The following is a 12,546-nucleotide window of genomic DNA, read 5'->3' on the forward strand; positions in this document are numbered from 1 at the left end:
CGGATTTTCCCTATTTACTCCTATTTAGCAATCAATTTAAGAATCTACAGTACTTATTTGTGGCCTATAAAATACGTAGAATAGCATCTTTCAATCATAGCAAATAAAACAAATGTAATACGATAATTTCTATAATTAGTATAGTAAGCTGAAAAGGCATCGATTGTTCTGAACACATAGGTGAAAAACAGTTTGTTCCTTATATGTTAGTGGATCACTGCAATGATTATGTCAAAAAGCAAACTTTACATTTGCTGGCTCTAAGTAAGCGTGATTTAAGAAAAATACACAGTACAGTGGAAAGAATCTAGGAATAGAGGAATCTACAGAAAAGGATTCTAGTCTCATTTCTACTTCAAATTACTTTAGAAACTAAACTATCTTTTGTTTTTGCTTTCCCCACTGCATTTTATATTTACCTCTCTTATGTCATTTAACCATCGCTATGGTATTTCAAGTTATATCTATGTATATCTCACATTTCCCATCTGGACTAGCCTCCTTAAGAGCAGAGCAAACATCTGATTTACATTTTTATCTTCTACAGTGCAAAGCTAGACTGCGAACTTCATGAGAAAAGGGACTTTGCCTGTGTATCCCCAGGAGTTAGCATGATGTGACCTCACAGTATGTGTCTAACAGTAGATGTTACAATAAATAAAAATCTTGAAAAGAATGTCATGCTTTCAAAATAAAAGAAAATGGGGATATTCTTTAAGAACCTGATGGAATCTCAAAACTGGCCTCCAATATCTGGTATTTAAAGCAGTTGAGTTTCTCTTTAAATATAGAGACATCAGCACCTAAAACACCAATCAAAAAATTCTACCATGTTTTGCCAGCAAACCAGCACTTACCAAACACTTGACAGGTATTGATTTGACTTTGAAACCTGTCAAAATGTATGGGAGATTTAATGTTTTTCATGTTACTTTCCAAGAGAAAGAAAGCACATAAATATAGTTTATGTTATGTTGGTTGTTTCTAATAACAAACGTACAGGTACAACTAATAATCTAAATGATTAAATTGATGAAAACATCAACCAAGTAATTTACTGAGCACTAAGCACATGAATAAAAAGTACTCTGTTGTTTGCTCTCATTGATTAAGTTTTGCAGGTTCAGGAAAAAGATGTGAGAGCAAAATAATCACTTAAGAAATTATCTATGGCTCAAATTTTAATCTCCAACAATGAGACATTTACCCATAGGTTCCATATATTTATTTAGTCATCATTTTATCTGACAAAACATCTCCAAAATGATGTCACTGGCCAGGCTGGAACTCACCCAGGCACCTTTTGTTCTTCTTGCTTAAATACACCACAAGCACATATAACGAAGGGGGTTTTGTCACGCAAAATGAGACTGAACAAAGAATTATTAATGCAGTTCAAATTACTGTAACTTAACAGTAGAATTAACACCACAGTAATCTGTGCCATGAGAAAATGTTATTAACATCAACGATTCAAAGATAGATCTTTAACAACTTGGAAAAAATAACTACATGTATGTTATTTCTTAGTTATGAGGAAAAAGAAATATATCATAGATATATTACTTGCTGGATTTATCAACAGTTACTTCTATGTTGTTATTGTTGTTGTTTTAAAGTACAACTGACAGTCTGATTCCTTAAAGAACTATCTACACAGGAGACAAGTTGTGAACAGGGTTGAATACAGGCAATCTGACTTCAAAACCCACATTTTTAATGAGTTTGCTAGATTAATTTTTACTGGGGGTTTTAATTTGTTTTGTGGAGGCTGACTGTGTTGAATCAGAACTTCTTTCCAGTGCTACGTTAAGCTCTTATGACAGATTCTCATGAAATCAGTACAATGATAATGCATTGTGAGAGTGACCTGGCGATGGCAGCCATCAACCCACTTTTGTCAGAGTTGAGCCCACTGATCTTGCAACAAGTGCTCTAGCATTAGTTTCACACACTCCCATCTACCTACCTACCATATCATATATGCAGCCCTCCTGGGGCTGTGGACCCTGAAAAAGCAGATGGCTCTCCCCGACTGAAGAGAAACATCCTTATGCTCCGGAATAATAGAATCAACTAGTACCCAATGAAAATCCACTGAAAACTCAATAAACATACAACCTTGAACTGAAAATCTTACCTGTGGAACCATGCCTACAATGTAGGATGCTTTTAATAAAACAGAAAACTCAACTCAAGACAAAGCAATTAAAGCAAAGCATTCCTTTTTTTCCCCTTCAAGAATAAAGACAAACCTAACTTAAAGAAATAATTCATTTTTCAAAGGCAGAAATAAAACTATTAGTTTATATATTGCTTGCTGACCATCATAAAATATACTTTTACATAAATGTATTCTCATTAGGCTTTATAATAAGCTACAAATAAACAAGTCCTTTAAAAGTTTAAATCTCAAGGTCTAACACAAAATTGACCTTTTAAAGAAATAACAGTATCCAGGGATGGAACTTCATAGTGAGGGTTACTGAACAAACTCTCCAAACTAGTAAATGAACCTGTTTTTTGTTAAGAGCATATAAACTCACTCACAGAAACATAAAGTAGGTACTGACACTATTGGTTGTCTGATTTAATCATAATTCAATGAATCATTTCTGAAATAAACATCCAAAGCTTTGTGAATAATTTATCTTTTTTTGGCTTATTTTTATATGTCATTTAATTTATTCAATTAATTAATCAAAATTAAAATAATTAATGAAAATGCCTCCCCCTTAACATAGTTCATGAAACTCTATATCACGTTTATTTCCCAAATGTTACTTTCAAAAAGTCGGTAAATCAGTCCAGTCTGAAGATTACAATAAACTCAAAAAGGCTATTTCTTCCTGAACAAAGCTGTAGGAAAGAATCTGTCAATAAGTAGCTCTTTGTCAAACCACCAACAAATTTTGGACCTAAACTTGATATTTTTAACATGTAGAAATATTTTCTCTAGTTTGAAGATTTTGTGCCAATGTCTCCAAACACTTCCTCATCGACAGGGTGGGGAAGAAAGAGGGGCAATCTCTCATTACCATGGGATGCATATTTATATCTATGGATGACACTTCCCCAACAATGGGGGTGGGGGAGGCAAGAGGGCAATCTCTCATTACCATGAGATGCATATTTACATCTATGTATTACACATATAGTGAGATCTGATGACATCAAAACATATACCAGAAAAGTACAGATGATTACCTGATATTCATTGGGCCAAAAGGTGCTCACTGCTAGCTCGGCCCGAAGCCAATCTCTACCCGTGAATCCAGTCACATTCCAAATTGGATTGGCAAGAGGTCCTTTATTCACCCTAACTAATATGTTCAAAGTGCCAGGATTCAGTCCTTTCTGGCTATATAATAGGTAACTGAAATCAATGCAGTGAGTGTCATTCTCCTTCATTGTAGGCAGCTGAAGTCTGGCTTTTTCTCCAGGGTCGTGATCTGAAGAGTCCACTATCATATACGAACCTGAAATGACATTACAAATAATAATGCTAAAGAGATATGTAAGCAAAGGGAACATATAACAATAAAAATATGCCAATCCATTCTGAACATTAAATTTAAGTTAAAAAGACTGTTTTCCAGAACACAGCCATAGAAACACATCAATCAAATAAGTAGATGAACTAAATTCTTACTAGGTAACAGACAGTCTTCAAAGTACACATTATGTATTAATTCATTTAGTCTACACAACAACCTGTTATTATCCTATTTTACAAATTAGGAAATTGAGGCACAATTAGTAACACTCAAAGCTGGTTTCAAATCCAGATCTCACTCTAAATCTCTAATATTACTGGACACAAGTCTTTTAATATAATACATATATACACACACATACACAAAAGCAATACATTATTGGCCTGGTTTACATAAAGGGTACACCTTTATTTTTCACTATCCAGAATATTATTGCAGGGAGATGTGCTCAGAGTGCAAACAATGGAACCATTTCTAATTTCATGTTGGAAGATCATCATTTATACAAGTTATGTGATCATTTGTAACATACTAACTTTGAACCTCAGTTCAAGGAATGAGGACACTTTGTAGTGTCAGTATGAGGGCTAAAGTTAAAAATGGCTAAAGCTGAGGATCAGGACACAGCAGATTTCCCCACTTGGAGTCTCCCACTAAGGTGTCAGCTAATCACCACTCCTACTGGCCCCAGTTCTGTAATAGTTCCTAAACTCTTGTAGAGCTACAAGAAACCCAGTTTAAAATCACCAATCTACTCCATTCCCTTTGACTTAGTAAGTGTTCATTGGTTATCTATCATGGGAAGGCACAGGACATAAAGAGTCCCACTCTTATAGCTCACATATAGACTTTCCATTGCAGACAAAGGCTACACAGGGACTAAGTACAAAAATGAGACTTGAACAACGGGCTGCTGCTTTTAGTCCCAGAAAACTCTCCAGTAAAACAACCAATTGTTCTCACGTCATTGTGGATTTTAACAAAGACACATATCACAAAAATGCAAATATGCCTATTTATTACACAGAAGATGGAACACAAATTTTATTGTAAAATATCTTTTTTCTTTGCTAGCATGTAATTTTAACCAAAATATAACAGATGTAGTGTTACAGAACTCAGTGTTATAAGAGTTGCACTTGACCCTTTCTTCCTGACAACATGTAAAAGTAATCAATCTTCTGCATTCCCTCCTCAAAATTTGTACCCATGACACATTAAACACTCAATAACTACTAGTCTAACTTGTTCAATTAACCCTCAACAACACATGCAAATCATGGCAGAGAGGATGGTGTCAACTATTTGAGAAGCCAAATTTCAAACATGACCAATTGCCACTGAGTGGTAGGTACCCTCTGGTTGAGAGCTTTTGGGAAGATTTCTGTAACACTCCAGTATAATCGAAGTACAGAATAAACAGAGCATAGTGATAGTGGCTGATATTATTGTTCACTTCTTTTTCCTAGTTATCATCTTCTCTTGTAAGCTAGGATTCTTTTTTTTTTTTCTCTTTCTTTCTTTCTGAGTCTCACAGACGGCACATTAATAGAATAAACTGTCTGTGTGTATTTTGGAGAAATTATGTCTTTATTTTTATACAGGATATCCTGGATCCCAACCCAATTTATAGAAGCAGGATGTTTCCATTCTTTATTATATTCACATTCTGAAGTCAATTGTTGATTTGGCAAGATGTCTTTCAGATTCACCACTGCATAGCAGACCAACTATTCCTTTCAACGAGGACCAGCCCTGAGATCTTGGATAAGTTACTTAGTGTTTGTTACCAGGCCTCAGCATCTTCACAAACCTGTAGCCTATTTCTCCACTACTATAACAGTTCCACCTCCCCCAGTGGAATATTATGGCAGTAGTACATTTAAATTATTTTTAGAGGTCTGTATCAATTATGGCTTCTGAATGTCAACTTTAAAGTAGTAATCTCTAAATGACTTATTGGCTTTCTAATAGTCATTTTCTCCTATTATAAAATAAACTTTGGAGTAAAAATATGCTTTGTGTCACATTTTAATTATATAGCATGATATTTACTATAAAGACCATTTATGAATTTTCAGTCAGTTGTACTCTTAAGCTACAATAATTATTTTTCTTATTAAGGAAACAGGATGGGCAAAGCATATTCATTTGTATGCATTATCAATTTCATCACTAGGAAGACAAAAGTCACAAAATAAAAGCTTGTCTACACTATTTCAACATTTCAAGCAAGTTAAATAATAAAGAAAAATAGTGTTGATAATTCATCTCTATAGAGTGTTTCTGCTAAATGGCCCTCTTTCAATAATGCCTGACTACTGCCACATTCTCTGAGTGCTCTGGAATAATAATGCATTTATTGCACAGTTCCAGAAAGGAAGAAGCAAGCACTAGCACCAAAAAGCCATCTAAATCCTTCTGCCTACTGACTTGATATAATGGCAATTTACCCAGTAGGCACTAGGGAGGGAGCTGCCTGTCTGAAACAAGATTCCCTTCCATCATCCCAAACACAGAAGATACTGTGCTATTCTTATCAACATCTAAAAATTACTTCTGTAGTCTCCCAGAATAACTGGCTCCCAATCCTTACACTTGGGAAATTATACAATATGTACTTCTCTCATACTTTATGTTATAATTTAAACTTATTTACGATTGTTCTGTTACCAGCTAACTAATTCCTCAGATTTCTAACAAGAGTTTAGTTATCTCAAGGCTTAATAAAACATCTATGTTCCCACACATACAATGTACTAGCTTTTAATTAAAACTTCTTTAAAGTGGCCTTACAAATATTCCTTACAGTCTCTTGATCAATAGTTCTCAAATATATCATTCAAGACAGAGAAAACTATATATGCTTTTTGTTTGTTTGTTTTAAGTGCAACCTTTGTAGACAGCAATTTGACATCAAAGACCTTTAAGAGATATTCATGAATAAAACACCAAAAGCAATTGCAACAAAACCCAAAATTGACAAATGGGATCTAATTAAACTAAAGAGCTTCTGCACAGCAAAAGAAACTACCATCAGAGTGAACAGGCAACCTACAGAATGGGAAAAAATTTTTACAATCTATCCATTTGACAAGGGACTAATATTCAGAATCTACAAGGAATTTAAACAAGTTTACAAGAAAAAAACAAACCCATCAAAAAGTTGGTGAAGGATATGAACAGACACTTTTCAAAAGAAGACGTTTATGCTGCCAACAAACATATGAAAAAAAAGGTCATCATGACTGGTCATTAGAGAAATGCAAGTCAAAACCACAATGAAATACCACCTCATGCCACTTAGAATGGTGATCATTAAAAAGTCAAGAAAAAACAGATGCTGGAGAGGATGTGAAGAAATAGGAATGTTTTTACACTGTTGGTGGGAGTGTAAATTAGTTCAACCATTGTGGAAGACAGTGTGGCGATTCCTCAAGGATCTAGAACTAGAAATACCATTTGACCTGGCAACCCCATTACTACGTATATACCCAAAGGATTATAAATCATTCTGCTACAAAGACACAGGCACACATATGTTTACTGCAGCACTATTCACAATAGCAAAGACTTGGAACCAACCCAAATGCCCATCGATGGTAGACTGGATAAAGAAAATGTGGCACATATACACCATGGAATACTGTGCAGCCATAAAAAAGGATGAGTTCATGTCCTTTGCAGGGACATGGATGAAGTTGAAAACCATAATTCTCAGCAAACTATCACAAGAACAGAAAACCAAACACCACATTTTCTCACTCATAAGTGGGAACTGAACAATGAGAACACATGGACACAGAGAGGGGAACATCACACAGCAGGGCCTGTTGGGAGGCAAGGGGAGGGAGAATATAAGGAGAAATACCTAATGTAGATGATGGGTTGATGATTGCAGCAAACCACCATGGCACAGGTATACTTATATAACAAACCTGCACATTCTGCATATGTATCTCAGAACTTAAAGTATATTTAAAAAAAAGAGATACATACTTTCTGATCTGGGAATTCCATGTCTACAAATGTATACTAGATAAACCATCAGGTATGTATAAAAGATACAGCTTTAAAAGATGCCTAACTCATTACACTATTTAAAATGGAGAAAAATTAAGTATTCTCAATATTCAATAATCAGTAATTTGCAAAATTATGGCAAATCAATTTAATGAACAATAATGCAGTCATTAAGAATAATATTATTTTAAAACATTTTATGGAAGATATTTACAATATGTTAAGTAAAATATGCAGGTTATAAAATATTAAACCCACTTATGAGAAATAAATATTTGTGTTAAATAATTATATCTGTGTAAATGTGTGTATATTCACATATGCACACACATACACTTGTACATATGACTGGAAAAATATGTAGCAAAATTTTAACGGTATATTATCTGGTGGGCTGTAATTGTCTTCTAGGTTTTCAAAAAAGTTTTTGCATATGTACAGTTTCTGAGAGTTCTATAATGAATAAGAATTAGATTTGCACTTTTTTATTAAAACAGAGACTACATGAATACTATCTTACAAGAGGAAAATCAAATGAATAATGATAAATACTTAGTAAATAAACACAAGCCGGTTTTTTTTTAATCTTTTAAAAATAAATCCTATTTGTATTTATAGGATACAAATAGGATCCTATAAATAATTAAATATTTCAAAAAACACAATATAAAAATTGAGTACTTCTTATTCCAATTCATTAAAAAAGAGAAAGGCAGAGAAGACTTAAAACAAATGACAGTTTTTACTAAAAAGAATGGCCAAGGAAAATAACATAATCTAGTATATAGATGAATATGTAATGCCTGATGGATTTTATACATTAATTATTTTTTATCTTTAAGCTACACTTCTATGAATAAGGTATTTACATGGGAAATTGGATTAATAGCAAAGAAAATAATTAATGATAAATAGATTTCCATACTTTCCTCTAAAACTCCTTTATATATGTATGTGTTGGTATACTTTAGTACACTAACATATTTGTATTGTCCGTTCTTATTCAAAATCTGTTGAATGTGCCCTATAAAAGCAAAATTTCAATTTCTTTGCTTAGTATTCACAACTTTCCATGATCTTATCCCAAAGTAACTGGTCATTTTACCTCCCACTTCTCTTCACAAACCACCTTCTCCAGTCTGACAGACCCCTCACTATTTTCACCACACATCATACCAGTTTTCTTTCCTCAAACTGTCTCACAGTTTCTAAATGTCTGATTCTGGCCCCCAGTTATACACTGCTTTTGGGTCAATTTTAAATGATTTACTGGGATATCATCTGTCAACCTCAGAAGGGTAATCATGTTCTCTTAGAAAGCACCTGACTTACTCAGAGTCCAATCAGAAGAGAGAAGCCACAGAGTAAATTTAACAGTGAAAATGTAATATAAAGAATTACTACCTATAAGAAGGTAGAAACTTTAAAGCTGTGAAGAAAACCTTAAAGAATAATCAAAGTACCCAAGAAAGAAACCAATATAGACAGGGGAGGTTGCTGAGAATCAGATTTCCTTAAAGAAGGTGCAGTTGCAGCTCACGGGATGATAAAGCCTGCTGGGTCACTCAGGCCAGAGCCGGTCCTGCTCTAGGGAAGCAAGGGAAACAGGACACATTCTCCCTGCAGCAGAGTGGCATGAGGCCTGGGGTATGTGTGTGCCACAGCAAGGTGGTCACCAGGACAGGTTTGGTGCTACAAGCTCACTGAGGGACTATGTCTGCTACATGCACACAGCTGTGTCCACTGTGCAGTACCACCAAGAAAAAAACAAACTTAAGATCACAATTCAACCAAGAATAGATGATACCTCTTTCTTAAGTGTCTCTCCAGTGCCCTCTACTGATAAAGCTTAACACTGTGCCAGCTGTAAAGCAGAACTGCTTAAAGGGTCAAGTGCTACTATCACAGAGCAGGTAATGAAGGACAAATTTTAAGCTCCGGGGCAATAAATTGATAACTGGCACCCTATCTAACAAGGGCTTTGCATGCAGCTGAAGTCTAATAAACACTTGTTACTTGATTAGTTAGATTACTAATTGAATGAGGAGACAAAGACACTAGTTAATAACATGAACAATTGAGGCAGCACTAGCTCTATGTGAGATAAATTACCAGAAAATGTCAAAACAACAACAAAAAGAAAAACAAATGAAACTAGTTTATGCTGCTTCCAAACATAAGGATTTAATGAAAGAGTATAATGTTTGGAAGTACATGTTTAATGTATTTGTCAGAGTCACGCTGGTATATATAAGAAACCTTCTATTAGAAAAAAGGTTCTCAAATGTTTTAGTCTCAGGACCCCTTTATGCTTGTGATATTAAGGATATCAAGCAGCTTTTGTTTCTGAGTTATATCAGTATTGACCATATTAGAAAATAAAATGGAAAAATTTCAAAAATAATAATTTAAGATTAGCAATGATCTCATAATTTACTGTATTTTCATGAAAAATAACCATTTCCCAAAATAAACAAAAAAAGATAGTAAGAAGTAATAAGCATTGTTTTACTTTTTACAAATCTCTTTAGTATCTGTCTCAATAGAAGACAATTAGATTCTCATTTTTACTTCATCTTTCAATCTGTTGTAGTATCATACATCATGTAACCTCTGGGAAATTCTTCTATTCATTCATGAGAAAATGAAAGAGAAAAAAGGAAAACTATATCTCAGTGTTACTGATAAACAATTTTGACCTCATGGATCATCTGAAAGAGTATAAGGGTCTACAGAGATCTTGGGATCACAGGTAAATAACCCTATATTTTAATATACATAAATCTTTTTTATCGCTCTGCTCTAATGACAACATTATTAGCGCTTTTATTTATGTTGAGTCTACTTCACTCATTCAGTCTCTGCAGGGTATAAAGACGTACTCTATAAAATCAGTTAGAAAACAAAATCCTTCACCAGAGTGTTGGATGTCTGAAGAATGAAGATGAAAAAAGTTGAAATTTTCTACCCTAGTACAAAGGATATATTAGTCAGGGTTCTCCAGAGAAAAGGAATATATAGATAAACACACACACACACACACACACACACACACACACAATATTATAAGGAATAGGCTCATATGATTGTGGAAGCTGAGAAGTCCAGACTCAGGACAGGAGAGCTGATGGTATAATTCCAATCCGAGCCCAAAGGCCTGAGAAACAGGAGAGTCAATGGTATAAATTCCAGTTCAAGTCCAAGTCTGAGTCCAATAACCAGGAGAGCCATTGGTGTAAGTTCCAATCTGAGTCCAAGTCCAAAGGCAGGAGACTGATGTCCCAGCTTGCAAACAGTCATACACAGGGGGAATTCTTACTCCTTATTCAACTCAGTACTTCAAGCGATTGGATGAGGCCCACCCACATTGGGGAGGGCTATCTGCTTTACTCAGTGTATCATTTCAAATGTTAGTCACATCCAGAAACACCCCCCCCACACACACACACACATCCCTAGAAATAATGTTTAACCTAATATCCGGGCACCCTATCGCTGAGTCTAACTGACACCTAAAATTAACCATCACAAAGGGCTTTCTTCCACACTAGTCTCCCACCATCAGAGAATCAGATTGTTATGTATGAGCAGAAGAGTACAGAGGACTAAGGAATATTCTATCCTCATAAGAAAAGTATTTTTATGTGTTCTGAAGACCATCTTGAATAGCTAACAAAGCACCAACGCACTGTGCAAAACAGCTAGCTCTTGGCATTGAGTGAGATTTTCCCAGTAGTAACGAAGAACATGCCAGAAACTGTTGGTGTAAAAAAACTAAAGACACTATACAATAATATTGCTTCATTCCCAGACAGCTTAAGAAGCAATAATCAGGATCTCTAAGTAAAAAGAAGAGTCACAAGTGAAATCATGATTTGGGTCTCAGCCCATCTGGGATATTTTTTTTCTTTGTTATAAAATTAATCTCTCTAAGTACTTCTATTGCTATTACCTTTGTGCTGAAGGCAATGCCATTACCCTCCTTTTCATATCTTTCATCTTTTCATTTCCTTTTTTCAAGCCTCTTCTCCCACCACCATTTTTTTTCATCTAAGTGGCAACAAATATAACCAATTATTAAAACTAAGGACTCAATAATCAAACTAGGAATCAGTTTGATTTTTCCCCTTCCTTCACTTCCCTCTTTTAATTAACTAGCAATTCTCATTGTTTCTACTTTCAAGCTCTCTCCTCAATCCATTCGTGTCTCTTCATATTCACTAGTTTTACCAAACTCATATTACCTCTCAGGAGGACAAATAGAATGGAATCCTAGCAAGTTTTATGATTTCCATGCTAGCAGCCCTACAATCGTTTCTGATACACAGCCAGGTTAATTTTTTTAAATCTTTCTCATACTCACATTGCATTGAGAATAAAATCCAAACTCTTTAGCCCCACCCCTCAGCTTCAATATGATCTGGTGCCTGCCTTCCTCTCCAACATTATTTCTTACACCTCTCTTCCCTTACATAAGATGTTTCAGATACAATGGGCTTTTTTCTGAAAAAACAAAACAAACAAACAAAAAAACTAAGCTTATGCTTGTCTTAGTCTCCACGCACTGGACCTTCCTCTGTTTGAAATGCTCTGTCTTCAGCTGGCTGATTTTCATCATTCATCTATTGGTGAAGCATTCCTAGGTCTGTTAAATAAAGTAGTTCCTTCCAGGGTTCTTTCTAACATATCACTTTTTATTATTTCCTTTATAGCACTTTCCACTTACTGAATTTATTTGTTTACTTAATTGAAAAACTCCATGAAAAGTTGGGATTTCATGTATGTTGTTCATCCAAAAATCTAGAACAAGGTCTGGCGTATTCAGTTTGAAGTTGGATGTTTTATAAAAAAAGTCGGACAACTATCTATTTGTGTTTCCTGCCCTGCATTCCCATAGCACTTACATAATGCTCTTTTATGTACAAAATATACCATAACTGTCTGTGCATCCCTAAAACCCTAATGCAAGCTTTTTAAGATTAGAAACCTCTTTGGCCTCGCCAGCCCCTAACAGAGGGACTGTGTA

The 12,546-nt window shown here is 34.8% G+C and overlaps 1 protein-coding gene across 5 annotated transcripts in view; it reads right to left on the minus strand.

Moving 5' to 3' along the window:
* The window catches only part of PTPRK (protein tyrosine phosphatase receptor type K), a 559,501-nt gene that overhangs the window by 355,001 nt on the left and 191,954 nt on the right, over positions 1–12,546 (minus strand). For all 5 annotated transcript variants that reach the window (XM_054556726.2, XM_054556728.2, XM_024247798.3 and 2 more), the window contains 1 exon segment: positions 3,208–3,479. In XM_054556726.2, the coding sequence (XP_054412701.1) occupies positions 3,208–3,479 (272 nt within the window).

Source organism: Pongo abelii, chromosome 5 (assembly GCF_028885655.2).
Source record: "Pongo abelii isolate AG06213 chromosome 5, NHGRI_mPonAbe1-v2.0_pri, whole genome shotgun sequence".
NCBI classification, from domain to species: domain Eukaryota; kingdom Metazoa; phylum Chordata; class Mammalia; order Primates; family Hominidae; genus Pongo; species Pongo abelii.